Source organism: Sinocyclocheilus rhinocerous, unplaced genomic scaffold (assembly GCF_001515625.1).
Source record: "Sinocyclocheilus rhinocerous isolate Xijiao unplaced genomic scaffold, SAMN03320098_v1.1 scaffold1430, whole genome shotgun sequence".
Classification (NCBI taxonomy): Eukaryota; Metazoa; Chordata; class Actinopteri; order Cypriniformes; family Cyprinidae; genus Sinocyclocheilus; species Sinocyclocheilus rhinocerous.
This window is the reverse complement of record NW_015636039.1, coordinates 94,361-110,256: the sequence shown is the minus strand read 5'-3', so window position 1 is coordinate 110,256 and position 15,896 is coordinate 94,361. Positions and strand designations below refer to the sequence as shown.

General features: G+C 38.2%; 1 protein-coding gene across 2 annotated transcripts in view; it reads left to right on the top strand.

Moving 5' to 3' along the window:
• Nucleotides 1-533: 533 nt before the first annotated feature.
• Nucleotides 534-15,896, top strand: part of LOC107747613 (mitogen-activated protein kinase 6-like) — a 30,813-nt gene continuing 15,450 nt past the window's right edge. Inside the window, exons 1-2 of one of the 2 annotated variants that reach the window (XM_016562213.1) lie at nt 534-704; nt 8,934-10,119. In XM_016562213.1, coding sequence (XP_016417699.1) covers nt 9,565-10,119 — 555 coding nt within the window. In that variant the 5' untranslated portion in view covers nt 534-704; nt 8,934-9,564. Of the gene's footprint in view, nt 705-7,327; nt 7,455-8,933; nt 10,120-15,896 lie in introns of those variants that run through there. The other variant, XM_016562212.1, reaches the window with a different exon arrangement.

Below are 15,896 nucleotides of genomic sequence, written 5' to 3'. Positions count from 1 at the left end.
TGTCTGTTAAATTAATAGTTAGTTTGAACCTTGCTACTTCAGAACAGCACAGTCAGCTGAAGTAATGTTTTGCATATGGTCATGTTGTACTAAAGCAGAAATTTAATTTTTCCTTTTATTTGATTTACTGGGACAGTGATAAAGATCTACCAGTCGATCGCGATCGACGGGTTGGCGACCACTGATCTAAACCATCTTAAAGCCTGCCCTTGAATACCTGTATTCAACAGTCAACCTGCTGCTGTCTATAAAAGAGGAAATTATAATGATCTTGGTTTGTGTATGTGCACCGAACACTCAAGTAGTTTGAACGACAGAAAGAAAAATGGGTAAAAAGTGTGAGAAATAAGGAGAGATTGAAGGAGCATGAGAGAGAGAGAGAGAGAGAGAGAGAGCTTGTAGAGTGACCTGTAATAGGACTAGAGTTGGCGCTGACTAACAGAACCATACACAGAAGAAACTCCACCCCTTCTCTCTCAGCCTATAACAGCCCACTATGGAGGCCGAGTCCAGAAACAGATGAGTGTTCTTCAACACCACTACCGCTCTGGACACCCTCTGGCTGTCTCTGTCGACCTGCTTTTAACCTCTCCGTACTGGATACTGTCTTTTTGGATACTTTCTCTCACTTCTTTGACACTTTTGCATGGATTACTGACTTTAAAAAATGCATTCCCAGCTGTTGTTGGATGAATTCAGCCATGGTAAGTTACCTGTTGAACCCTACTACTTAATTTGTAACACTTACTAATAAGGTGACTCTTAAAAGACCGCTGACAAAGTTTCAGAGACATTTCTCCTGGTGTCCTTCTCTCTTTGAGGACATAGACACTGAATGTTTGGGCTGATTTATGATGAAAGGTTGGGAAGGATCCCAGAAACAGGGTGCACATGGACAGCTTCAGGATTTAGGGGTGACAGGAAGGTCCTGGCATGGCTCACTTGTGCATAGCGAAACTTCAAAACTGTCATAACCAGGAGAGCATCAGTGACCCCTAAACCAGCACAGTTACAATTTACAGCACAGCTTCATCCAAACATAATTAAGTGAATAGCTGTGGCCCTGTGTACATTGTAATGTAATAATAGGGCACAAAAATCAACTCTTTGGTATGAAGAGCACTGATTCCTCAATAAAACTCTAGACAGCATGTGCTCACATGCAGTAAACAGAGTGTGGTACACAGGCATCCAGCAAGGAGAGTCATGAGAGGGTGTAGGAGGCTCACTGGACCATAATAACTCTCACTGGATTATGTCAACTATAGATCATGGAAAATTCCTCAACGGCTTTATTGTTTTGATCAGTAGTTTCTCAGTGATGTCTGCGACAACTAAGGTAAATCTCTCTGAAGGATGGAGATGTCAATCATCAGAATGTTATGTAATTAACTGATGGTTGTAGTGGTAGCCTACTGGTTAATGATATGGGCTTGTGACCCAGGAACTATAGAGTGACTGGCCATTGTGTCCTTGATTTTCCCTAAGGGAACTCCTGTACTGGAAGTTGTTTTGCATAAAAAAAAGCATGTTAAATGGTGTGTAAATGTTTAAAACATTGGTGTCAAACTCAGTTCCTGGAGGGCCGGAGCCCTGCAGAGTTTTTTTCCAACCCTGCTCCAACACACACACACCATGTAGTTTTTAAGTAAGCCTGGAGGATTTGATTAGTTGCATCAGATGTGTTTAATTAGGGTTGAATCTAAACTCTGCAGGGCTCCGGCCTTGGAATTTAGTTTGACACCCCTGGTTTTAAACATTACACTTTTATTTTGGTGTTGTGTTCATATTGTGGATAGATAATCTTGGCTGCATGATTTGTCTAAATCATCACAAAATGTAAACTCTATTATCGCATAGCTCTTATATATAAAGTTGGATATATGTTACATTTAACCTAACCTGCATACATGCAATACATTCATGTATACTAAATGACAAATATCAACTGCCTGACCTTTTATTCCCTCGTAAAATATAACTATATTATCAGCCATTATACAACATATCTCAACTGCTTGATTGCCAGAGGTGTAAAGTATTGGAGTAAATGTAATTAGTTACTGTACTTGAGTATCTTTTTGAATACTTTGTAGTTGTACTGAGTATCAAAGATATTAGCAAATTTTACTCTCTACTTCACTACATTTTTGAATGAGTATCTGTACTCTTTTGCTCCACTACATTTGAAATGAGTGTTGCAGTAACACATTACATTTTGCATGGACCTAGCTTTTTCTGCAGCAGTTTATTTCTGCTACAAAAGACATGATACTGCCTATTACAGGTCACTGAAAGTACTGCATTTTGCCCTTACTCACCCAAACTTGTCAACAAGGCTACTTTATGTGAATGCGAGTTCCTTAGCAAGTATTTGTGAATCAGAGGTGTTTTATATATGAGATGAGGACATGACTGCAGCCGGCAATGAGGCCCAAACCAGCACATCCACTGCAAGAAGGCTTCGGCTTTTTAATTTTACTTAACATTATTTTATTCATCCATTATACTGAAGAGACCTTTTTGAAGTAAATTTTTTTGTTTGTTTTGTTTTTTTTGTAATTTTGAGGTGTTCAGTTTTATTTTGGTTTTTTTCTTTAGTTCCTTGCGAGTTGTTGAATGTAATGGTTGTCTGTTTGCCAGTCATTCTGTTCTTTGTTCCCTTTGGTTTTTGTTTTTTGGCTTATTGTTTGTTCTAGTTTTTCCATGAAATACCAGCACAGAGATCCTTGCCTCTGCCTATTTTCTGCAGCTTCTCCACAACATTACAGTTTTTTAACTAGCGTGTCTCTTTGACTAGTGCATTTTTTGAGCCTATATTTAGTATAAGTAAAATACTTAAGTACTGTTAAAATCAGATACTCTAAGACTTCTACTCAAGTTGTTTTGGAATTGGTGACTTGTAACGTGTAGTGGAGTAATTTTCACTGTAAGGTATCTGTACTTTTACTCAAGTATGGTTTTTAGGTACTCTTTACACCTCTGTTGATTGCTTGTATTAAAGTATATTATGGCCAAGATCCAATCTGCAAATGTGACTATAAGGCATGAAGATATTAAGATATTATAAACCTCAACATTATGATATTATGAAACAGTGAGTACGTTTATTTTAGAATAAGGTAAATAATTAGATTACTGATGTCCATGTAAACGTAGTCATTGTGTATTAATATGAATTGCTCTATAAATACATTTGACTTGACTTGAGATAATTCTTGGGTTATAAAAATCACATATAGCGCATTAACTGGTCATAGAATGTATAATTTCAAAGTAGACAATTGCATTGTCTATAAAAGGTGCTTGAAAAACTCACCATGATGTTACGATGCTAAATGGTTACTAAGGCGCTTTGAATAGTTGCTAGGTGTCTTTAACATGGCTGTCAAGGTTTTTCAGTATAAATACAGAGGATCAGACAAAAATTATAAAAAGTCAAACCACTTAATTGCACACCTCTGTTCAAAAAGCAAAAAACAATTTGAGATATTATTTATGTCCATGGTGCAAATGGTGTTTAATACTTTGTGTTAAGGTCATTTAATCAAGAATGAGCAAAAATAGTAGTGCTTGTTTATTAAATAAAATGTTATTTAAATTGAAGTATATTATAAGGATAAGTTCACATTTTGTCTGGTTGATCCAACGGTGAAAGGGAAAACCTCACGTGGGATTTCTATGAAATGTCGTAATTTTATAAATGTTAGGTTGTGAAAGTGGGTTATGAGCATTGTTTGTTAAAGACAGTCTGGTGACACAGAGGGTAATAAACCTCAATGTTTGATGTGTGTGAGGGAATGACACACCTCAGCTGTTACCCAACACCTATTCTCCTTCCACATGCTGCAGGTAGACACAAAGTCCACATTATCACACAACTAGCTTGTGTTTATATGTATCTTTATTCAAATGTACCCCTCTACAATCACAAAGGTTTGCATGGGTCACGCATGTGTTGTGTGGGTTGATTTGGACTCCTAGAGTGGCTGACCTATAAGAAAGTTAAGTGTGAAACAGGACTGTGTGAAACTCTTCCATCATAAAATTTTAATAAGCAGTAATACTATATGTCTCCATGTTACACAACATTACTACCGAGATGGGTAACCTCTTAATATTTCCACATATGACTAGTTTGCACCTTATATTAGACTTAAGCCAAGACTCATGGGCACAACCTTAGAGGCACATATTATAATTATAATGTGGAACATCATATCATAAAATCAGACAGCAATGGGAGTGGAATGTGTGGCACAGACACACCAACAGTTAGATTTCCATAGGACCAAAAAGAGATGGCAGATGTTATTATTTATTTATTTTTAAATTAATATATTTGATACCATATGGCATATAAAATTGATGTCTTGCAGAATTTCCATGTTGCTCTTTTCCATACAGTGACTGGAGTGCTCAGTGTTATTTTATTAGCATTGATATACTATTGTAGTTTTTGTTAATATTTTTGAATTTGACATTTTGGACATTTTATGTTTTTACTTAAAAAAAAATTATTCGTTTTTTATAGGCCTATGTATGTAGTTTTTATCATTGTTTTATTTAGTTAGTTATTTTAGTACTTCAAATTAAAGGGGTCATATGATGCGATTTCATTTTTTCCTTTCTCTTTAGAGTGTTACAAGCTCTTGGTGCATAAAGAAGATCTGTAAAGTTGCAAAGACTAAAGTCTCAAATCCAAAGAGATATTCTTTATAAAAGTTAAGAGTTAGCCACACCTACCTAAAACGGCTCGTTCGAACACGCCCCCACATATCTACCTCACTATGTGGGAAGATTTGCATAACGCCGCCCAAATGTTCACGCAAAGAAAGAAGGCGTAACTTTTATTCTCACTGTAGTATTGTTGCCGCTGCCGCCATGTCCTGAAGACGCTGTGTGCTTCGTTGTGAAAGCGAAGCTACTTTGTTTGGTCTTCCAAAAGAGGACGATATCCGCTTCGTTATGCCTAGAGCTGATCTGTGCTGGTCGCTGAGGGAATACTTCAACTTAGTGCTGTGGATCGCCAGCACATTTTATGGAGGACTGTTTACTGATCCTGGGAGAGTTACGTTAGACTAAAATGCCGGCAGTTCTGACTCACGTAAGTACGTTTTCTTTTATCATTTGCCACTGATGATTCAAACGCGAGTTTTGGGCAGTGTGGATTAACGTTAGCACTTGTTGTTTGTCATTTCTCTGATCACAAATGCAGACAGGGTTTTATGTTTACGCGGCGCAACGCGTAAAAAGACAGTATAAGTCATTATAATCAGTAATTATGTCCCCACTGGATGCAACAAATGCCTCGTTTGTAATGGGTTTTAATGTTTATGTCTCGTCGCTCCGGCCGGGACACGGCATCAACACAGTATGGTGAGGGGCGTAACATTTCCGTCTCACGCTTGAGGTATTCGGCCAATCACAACGCACTGAATAGCTGGCCAATCACAGCACACCTCGCTTTTCAGACCGATGAGCTTTGTAAAAATCGACGCGTTTCAAAAAGGCGGGGCATAGAGGAGAAACAATAATGTACAGTATGTGGAAAATAATGTGTTTTTTTTACTTTAAACCGCATAAACACATTTCATTACACCAAATACACAAAATAGTGTTCTTTTTAGCAGCATCATATGACCCCTTTAAACTAAACTAAAATATTGGCAACTAGCTGAATAAGTTTAAGTTTTTTATGTTTGATTTCACTTAACGTTTATTTTGTCTCCAGTTAAACAAAATAAATAAATAAAGTAATACTTAATTCATAATTAATACATAATACAGTAATGACAGTAATCTATAAAATGTTTTCTGCTGGGATTTAGGAGTATATCAAACGTGTGATATGATGAATAGGGCTCACACATGGCAGTGAGATATATGGTGCTACTCTAAAGCGCAGTCGTAGTGCGGCATAGAGCACATGGGGATTCTGCTTATGCTGCGCCGCGTCCATCGATCCATTCATTCAGCACTAGCGCAGGACATACAGTCCTGATTATCCCGCAGCTTAGTTTAGCTACATTTAGTGTGTTTAACCCGTGTTTGCTGCCGTATCAGTCTGGAGGCTTGTGAACACCATGGTTTTTAGACAGCTCGTCTGCGGCGATGTTGCAGCATCATCATGCGTCCTGCGGTCAGACCTTTGCTCATAGCCATGAACGCACTCGGATAATAACCATAACGTGATTTCTGGAAATAAAGGAAACGGAACAGGGAGGGAGCGACTAATCGACCCAAATGCAGTGAGTAGAGCTGCATCAGAACATGCTGTCTGTACACCAGATAAGAACATTATAGGATGCTGTTGTTAAGCTACTCTTAAAATGGTCAAGGGTAGCCTATTTTAGGCGATGAAATTGTGAAAAGATAAGTGAAAATGGATAAACTGCACATATATACAGTACATTGGATAAACAAGAGAAATAAATTAATTAACAAAGAACGTAAGTAAAACATGAAAGTTCAAGATATATCCCAAATCTAACTACATCACCACAGACCCTGAACTATTATCAGCTTTAATGGCAATACATCTTGAACGATGGGAACATTGAGATCTGAAGCAGTCTGCCCCTGCCGGCAGATCCAAGCATTCATTGACACTTGCAGGGCGTTAAAAAACTAAGCAGACCTGGACAGAACAGAACGATCCTGCTTTGTCGTCGGTGAACGAGAAGTGTCAGCATCTGGAGTTAAACTTCCCTGAAACAACAACTTAAGCAAATAGGTTTAGCTAACAAGCAAGATATAGGCTATGACACCCTGCAGCAGGTTCTGCATTAACTCCTAATTTAACTGGAATATCACACACAAGATGTCATTTGTGATAACTGTAGTCTACAGATTATTGTTTATTAAACAGCGTAATATATTGTTCAGGGGTTACGCAATATAAATCAAGCTTAGGCTATTATTATAAAATATATAATGCTTTAAAATACTTTAAAAATATTTATGCTTAAAATTTGTTTAAAATATTTAGTTATACAGTAGTTTTGTGATAAGGAATATTGCAATATTTTTTAAAACATATTGCTGTATTTTTATGTGCTGTTGTTAAATTAAAAATGTGATTTACCTAATTATTTATTGATTTCACAATTTCATGTGCTTTGATGTGATTTCAAGTACTCTGGCCCTTCATGGATTTTGTGGTTATTGCAGTGAATTGCAATTTAATATGAGTTTGAATCATGTTTGAATGCGGCGCGGTTCCCATAGCAATAAAAGAAGCGGGCGGAGTACCCGAGCGTTGCCCATGCGCAGTAAAGCTTCAAAGAACAGCGCTTAGAAGCGCAAAATGCGCATGCGTAGCCGCGCTTATTCACACAGTGCTTCAACACAAGAGCTTCACTCGGCAGTTTGTGAGGAGAGTGCGCTGGTAGCGCATACAAACCTGACCAAGAACGGTTAGGAATAAAATATACATGACACCCGTGAGAAGAGTAAGTACACGTTTTATGTCTTTGCTTTATATATGAGCGCGTCTGGGGCGTAAATGTGGCTATTTGAGTAGGTTAAAGGGTTTATTTTATCAGCAGAGGGCGGCGCGGTGATCAGCCGTGGCACAATATCCTTCTTTGTTCAGGTAACGCGTTGAAGCGCCTTAAAACATCAAGATTTAACACATAAATCATTAGAGGACACTCTTTACTCATATGTAATACATTAGTATGGTATATTAAAAGTTATATTTCACCATTACCTGGGTTATTAATCTTTTTTAAAACATGATTTTAAGGTGACTCGATCTTTATGTGAATCGTGCCGTTATTTATTGTTCGTTTTATTTTAGTGTTTTTATATTTGGGGTTCCTACTGTTTTTACTGGGTTATTGATTCTGTTTTACAGTTTTTGAATGGAAGCAGTGTTTAGACTCCGAACCGGTTCAGTTTTAGCTTTAACATGTATCCTTACAGCAAAATGGAGGACCGAAAATGACCAATAAAATCATAAAACACTTCCCGATTAACTATACATTTTACAGGACCGCAATGAAAATAATCAATGTTACTTATGTACAACACAATAGTTTATTAGTTTGCCTCGTTATTGTAATTTGTTTTTCAATTTCTCACACTATTCACTTTAATATTGAATTATTAATTTCTGTAGTTATTTCTGGAAAATCCTAATATATTTACTTTTTGAGTGTTAAATGTAGCAGTAAACGTTGTCGCTCGTGTGTTTAATGGAGTTTAAGTGGTAGATCCATAAAAAAAAACATCTAATGGGTTTATGTTTATTAGTTAACTCACTTTATCATTGTTTAAATATGACTTATAGGTGTTGGTATAATGTCAGTACAGAACTGATTCAGTGTTTGTTGGCTCCCTCCTTCATTTAACAAAATGGTTGGCAGCCGGTCGGCCATCATTTCTCTCACACACTACTGCAACGTGGCTGAATCACCCCCAACCTTTGTGTCTTCAGACACAGGCTGGGAGCCGTGTTAATCCATTACATGTGTGTTACGATCATTGTGGTGTCTTTTACAGTCTGAGGAGGGGAAACAGAAACCCATGACATCAGATAGTGTAGAGACGTCATAGATGGGGTACATGAACACACACAGGAAACATTGCCCAAGAGGGCTGTCACAACTGTGTAAGCATTTTACCAGAGCGATTTCATTCAGAAAGTTAAGATCTGAATAAGCGGTGCTCTATATTCTTTTGTGGTCTTGCCTTTTTAAATGATTAGGTTCAGGCTAGATTGTTACGTTCTCTTCTGTATCCTCTGTACAGTCTCATTTGAGCTGAACGCTGCTCAAATTCATTCAGCTTTCAACGTCTTCTCCATAGCAATGAGGAAGCATATTAATACAGTGCTCAAAGCGAATGACATTGTAATCAGATTCGCGTTTTGGTCTAATGACGTACGGTACATTGCTAATCAGTTGTTTTTCTGCTGTGTTTTGCAGGGTATCCCAGTGTAAAATGGAGGATAGTTTTGATTGCGACTGCGGTGAGCTGGAGCCACCTGATCATTGAGAAGGAATAGTCTCACTGAGATCATCAACCCTTTCGGTTTCCCCACATCAGGTGCTTTAAACAGGAAAAAGTAGATTTATCACCATTAACTTGGACCATTAGTAATGCTGCTGCTCAGGGCCAGTCATACACTGAAAATTTCTGCACTGTGACGATGGTTTTATAGGTAGTGACTTTAATTATTTCAGTTACATTCAGAGATATTTGATTGGCTTCCAAATTCATTCCGTTAAGCCCTAATAAACATTGAAATAAAAAGAAAACTCTCCCACAAACTACGTAAAAAGCTGCTAAAAAGTGCTGTGGATGATGACAACATATCTCGGCAACATATCTGAATCAGTTCTAAGCATCTCTCAGAATACGCTGTAACGGTCGTTCGGGGAAAACGCTCAAGTCTTTGTAGGCTTGAGTGTTTTGTCTTGTGTTTTTTGTTGTTAAGTTAGGATTGTCTTTCTCAAATTAGCTCTAGTAGTTGCAACTCAAGATCGGCTGCATATCAGAAATCAGAAATCCTCCCTTCTATAATATCTGCACAGAGCTGCTCTTGTAGGCAGGAAAATGGCAGAGAAATTTGAAAGCCTTATGAACATTCACGGCTTCGACCTGGGCCCTCGCTACATGGACCTAAAGCCTCTGGGCTATGGAGGCAACGGACTGGTCTTTTCCGCTGTCGACACCGATTGTGACAAAAGGGTCGCTGTGAAAAAGATTGTCTTAACCGACCCTCAGAGCGTTAAACACGCCTTGCGCGAAATCAAGATCATCCGCAGGCTCGATCACGACAACATTGTGAAAGTGTTTGAAACGCTGGGGCCCAGTGGCCGGAGGCTCACGGAGGATGTGAGCTCTCTGACGGAGGTCAACTCTGTGTACATCGTACAGGAGTACATGGAAACAGACCTCTGTAAAGTACTGGAACAAGGCTTGTTGTCCGAGGATCATGCACGGCTGTTCATGTACCAACTGCTGCGAGGACTGAAATACATCCACTCGGCAAACGTGCTTCACCGTGACCTGAAGCCCGCCAACCTCTTCGTCAACACTGAGGACTTGGTACTGAAAATCGGGGACTTTGGACTTGCCCGTATAATGGACCCCCACTATTCCCATAAGGTATTTATTTTTTTCATATTTATCTCTTTCTGTGTTTGAAGTCTGTTTCATCTCATTGACAACCATCCAGATGGCGTCTTGTTTGGCTGAGCTATGAATGAGCTTTCATTCCATTCACTGATGGATGTATCCAAAGACTATAGAAGAATTCCCAAGACGTGTCAGTTTTGAATGGGGAAAAATGCAACACTCAATATGGCTGCTCTATCGAACGAAGCCCCGCCTTCTGAGCAAAAGAGCCAATCGCTAATTGGTAAAGTCAGCGCATCACTGCAGCTGCCGTTAGAAGTCCAGTTTGCTATAGAAACAGTCAACGCTCTGAGACGTGCGCTTAGGACTGCTCATGCGCACTGGCTGATCTAGCCTGAAAAATAAGCTTTTTATACCGCTATTTGAGCAAAAGAAACCACATATATGACACAGTTGTTGTCAGATTTCATTGGTAATTTCAAATATGAAATTTAATGCTTTACTGACGTGTGACAAGTTGCTTAAGTTTGAGAAATCAGACCATGTTTACATGGGTATGAAAAAGTGGAAAATTATTCAGAATAAGACTTGAATTGCATCACGTGTCATAAATCTGTTATGAAAACAAGTTATTACAGTCACTGTCTAATGTTTATTTCAGAAATTAATTTGAGTAGAAACATAATTATCATTAAAAATGTCAGGGTTTCCCATACATTGATTTACGCCACAATATTAACACTGACCGCCACAAATAGATTTTCCACAAGGCTTTGACTTTGTTGAATAAACATGAGCTCTGCACGTTTCAAATTCAAAACACGGCAGGGGTGTTTTTATATGAATGTATCATTTTTGAAGGAAACCGATTGTCTTCAGAAAAGTTTTGATGTCATTTTCATTTAATCTTTCCTATAATGCCTTATAAAGTAGCGTTCATGAGCGCAACGCTGCTTTGATTACAGCCATTAACGGGGAAACCGCTATTTCTGCCACTCTTAAAGCGCCTCCTGCTGGCAGAGAATGAATTTGCACTTTCAATAAGCCTGCTGTTTTATATTTACATTATATACATGTATATTTCCCCCAGGGAAAGTGCCGCCACACATAGTGTAAGTCTGTGGGAAACACTGAATGTTGTATAAAAACCGTTTAAACTGTACAAAATGCAGTTATGTACAACTTTTAATTTGAGTGTTGCTTATTAAATTTGATTAATGCATTAGGGCTGTCAAAAAATAATTCGAAGTTCGAATATTCGTTGAATTTAAAATAAAGATCCATTTGAAAACGGTAAAACTCAACTGTTTAACTCTAGGGGAGTTGGAAAATGAGCCTATTTTCAAAAATAGTGGAGTGTTCCTTTAAAGGGACTTTGATGTATCACAGGAAGTAAACAGTAGTGCCACAGTCCTTGAAATGACACCTCTGACTTCCTGTCACCCTTTCCAGTATGTTAACATCCAGTACAGTTTCTGCATATCCGGTTGTATGTGTCTTGAAATGTGTTTTGAAATGAAGTTGACAGGGACATTCCAGAAATAGTATGAAAGAATGACACAGCTGTTCCTTAATAAATCGAGAGTTGAATATCCAGTGTTTCTTCATATCCTGAATGGGAATAAGTTTCATAATTCTGCTTTTGACTTTGCTGTTAATGTTGTTGTTGTTTTTTTCTAAATTCTCATTAGTTCCTTTGCTTGAACTGTTCAGTTTTGTGTGTTTTTGCAAGTATGTTGTGGAGAGGTGATTTCACTGGCTAATGCTGGGGGATGTGGCTGGATCCAAGCGTACACATCTAATTTGTAATCGTTTCTTTTCTATGGGCTCACATGATCCATATGCCAGCCAGATCTTCTCTCACTCAGACGCCTCCTTCAGAGCCTTTTAGAGAGAGAGCTGTTCCTGCTTCAAGTCTATGAATAGCTGCTGTCGCTCCCCCGCACATGCTTTTCTGGTCTGGGTTTTTTTCTTCAAGGAACAAGAAAATTGAGAGACGATATCAGGCTCTGGTCATGTAATTACTGAGTCAACTGCTTTACTGACGTGTGACAAGTTGCTTAAGTTTGAGAAATCAGACCATGTTTACATGGGTATGAAAAAGTGGAAAATTATTCAGAATAAGACTTGAATTGCATCACGTGTCATAAATCTGTTATGAAAACAAGTTATTACAGTCACTGTCTAATGTTTATTTCAGAAATTAATTTGAGTAGAAACATAATTATCATTAAAAATGTCAGGGTTTCCCATACATTGATTTACGCCACAATATTAACACTGACCGCCACAAATAGATTTTCCACAAGGCTTTGACTTTGTTGAATAAACATGAGCTCTGCACGTTTCAAATTCAAAACACGGCAGGGGTGTTTTTATATGAATGTATCATTTTTGAAGGAAACCGATTGTCTTCAGAAAAGTTTTGATGTCATTTTCATTTAATCTTTTGTGGTCAAGTATGGTTACCCATACTAGGAATTAGTGCTCTGCGTTTAACCCATCCTAAGTGCACACACACAGCAATGAACACACACACACCCGGAGCAGTGGGCAGCCATTTATGCTGCGGCGCCTGGGGAGCAGTTGGGGGTCCGGTGCCTTGCTCAAGGGCACCTCAGTCATGGTATTGAAGGTGGAAGAGAGCGCTGTACATTCACTCCCCCCACCTACAATTCCTGCCGGACTTGAGACTCGAACTCGCAACCTTTGGGTTACGAGTCCGACTCTCTAACCATTAGGCCACGACTTCCCCCTGTAATCTGTGTGATTGGCTTTCGGCCCTTTGTATTAAACTATGAATACATACATGATGCTGTTTTGTTTATAGTTGTTTAAAAGCAACTTAATTATAATTGGTTTATAAACATTTTAAACATTATGCACTTTTTTCACAGATAGGCATGTCATCTTATATGCTTTGAATAAACGTGCATTGGTCGATGCGCCCTCTTGTGGCCTCAGGAGAGAAGCCAAAAGCTTTTCTTCACCCTAACTGAAATTATGCATTTTAAATTCGAATATAATTTGAATTTTGATAATATTTAAGTACAAAATTCGAATTTAGTTTTTCAGCCATTTTGACAGCCCTATAATGCAGTATAAAAAAGTTTTTTTTTTTTTTTTCAGTTTTCAGCTAAATGAAAACATGTTTTCCACTGTTTTCTTGTGGAAGCATGCTCACTCTTGCCACTTAAGTTTGTTTTTAGTAAACCTGCACAGTAATTTATCCAGCTCATTAATTTTCATTCACAAAGGCACAGTGAATTTCAGAATGTAGGTCATGAAACTCTTATGATGGTATTACCCATCTGTGAATGATTTATGTTCCTTGTGTTGTAAACTTGTATGGAATCTGTCTCCTTTTCACTCCAGAAATGCAGCTATCTTTAATAGCTTAACTTGTCTGTCTGTTTCTCATAGTGCTCATAAATAATTTTTAGGCACGCATAGATATACGGGAACTGTGGATATTCCGATTAAGGTGTTGAAATGACATTGAATTCTGATCAAAAGAGGCAGATGTAACACATTTACATGGCGCACACAGAATACAACCAAATTTACATATTAAGAAAGTTCATGTTTATGCAAACATGATTGCTAATTATCCATAAAATCTTTTAAAGTCTTTTTTTTTTTGTAAAGAGGTTGACAGTGTGATGGTGAGAAGTAAGCAAACCTTTGCTTCTATCCATTCCTTGCTTCTACCACTTTTTTCCCTCTCTCTCTCCCTCTTTGCTGCAGACTACTGACAAACTGCTGTGTGTTCACTTTTGCTGACCTGTTTAAGCAGTTTTGTGCATTGATAGATGGAGAACGGGAGTGTGTGTGTGTGTGTGTGATGCCTCTGTGAAACGACCCTTTTCTGCAGTCAGCACTTCAGTGGTGGTTTATGGAGGTTTGTGGGAAGCAAACCTCAGCCATTTCAAGCCATGGATTTTTTTTATTCATGAAATTTTTTTTTTTTTTTTTTTTCTGATGCTAGTGTATCTGTTTTCCTTTTGCATTCCCTAGAATATATGTATTTGTACAAGGTTTATTTAAGAAATAGTTGAAACATTTTTTTTAAACTCATGTTCTAAACTTGTATGACTTTCTTCATTGAATACAAAAGATGGCACAGTACTTGGTTTATTTAAAAGACAATCTATTCTTGCTTGTATTGTGACCAACTGTCATTGACGTCAGATGTGGCAGGATGCTATAGCATAGGGGAACCTTTTCAGTGAATTAAGTGCAAGTGAAGGCAATCCAGTAAAATCAGTCTTTAAAATGGCCTGCATCCACTATGGGTGGATGGGCTAATGTCCATGCAAGTGGGGTCAGTTTGGAAGGGCTAAATATGATCTAGCTTCAAGCTATAATTCAGACAGGCTGTTTAAGCACTAAACATAAGCCAAGGCTCTGTGGCTGAAAAATCATTGTTTGGAACACTAGTCAGGACTGGAGAAAGTGTAATTAGGGAATGTTTGAACAAGGTTTCTCAGACTTGGAGAAGTAATGATTCACCCGTGACTGGAAGCTCTAATTTGAACCCTTCCACATTCAGAACATGCCTTGTGTATGGAATAAAACTTGCTGTACCAAAGGCAAATAATCTATTAAATGGGACATTTTCTCACTGTTTTGATAGTTCAATATTACACTGAGCGTTTTACCATACCCTGGTGAGCTGCATTAATGTCTACTGCATACATAGGCAACAACCTTCTAAAGCTCAATTTATACTTCTGCATCGAACCTACGCCGTAGCTTACGCGTAGACGCACACCCATACACCGTAGCCTGACGTGCACCTCTCCAAAAATCTTAACAGCGCGTCAATTCTACGTAGACCGCAAGCGCTGTGATTGGTCTGCTAGAACCCCTACCTCCGTATGTACTTGAGTTTTGTGTGTTTATGTGCACTGTAATATATTTTAATGTTACACCTTCTTATATAAAATAAAACAAAGCAAAGAACAAGTGTCTTATCATTTATTATACTACATAGCATTATACATCAGTAGTTGTCCATGACAAACAATGTTGATCTGCCGTGGTACAAGTCCTTGTGGAGATTGAAAGTATGCCATCTTCTCCTTTTCCGTTGTTGTCTCCTTTTTGTAGTTTTAAATAATGATTTAATGATTTAATATTTATTTGCCGCCGTCACGGCTATAATGCTTCTCCGACGAGCCGCTTCTTCTTCGGCTTTTGCCGTGCTACTGCGGGTTACACCAGCAACATGCCCGTGGACACTGCAGACTAGCGGTTTGCATGTGTACTGCACATTGACGCGGACAACGACGCAGAAGTATAAATGAAAACTGACGCATAGCCTACGGCGTAAAGGCTACGGCATAGGTCCGACGCAGAAGTATAAATCAGCCTTTAGGCAGCATCCTAACTATAATGGAACATCATAAGTAACTAATTTGGAGCTCTCTAGATGAGCAGGAATTCTGTCTGTCATACAAATAGTATTCATTATGTGAAGAATGCAGGAGACTCAATTTTGATAGAGTTTGGCTTGAGCTTCTAAGGTACCAACAATAAGAACACCTACCACTTAGAGATGCACGGATACCATTTTTATCTGATGCAATACCAAAAATTCTGAGTATCGGCTAGGGATGTAACGACTCAATTCGATTCACGATTTTTATTTCACGATTCAATTCGATTCACGATTTTTTTTTTTTTTTACAAAATGAGATTTAAGACAAATTATAAATTAAATGTCCTTTTATTATTGCTTGGACAAAATGCTGCACGTTTCTTTGTGAAATTGAAATATAACACTATAATAATATACTAATATA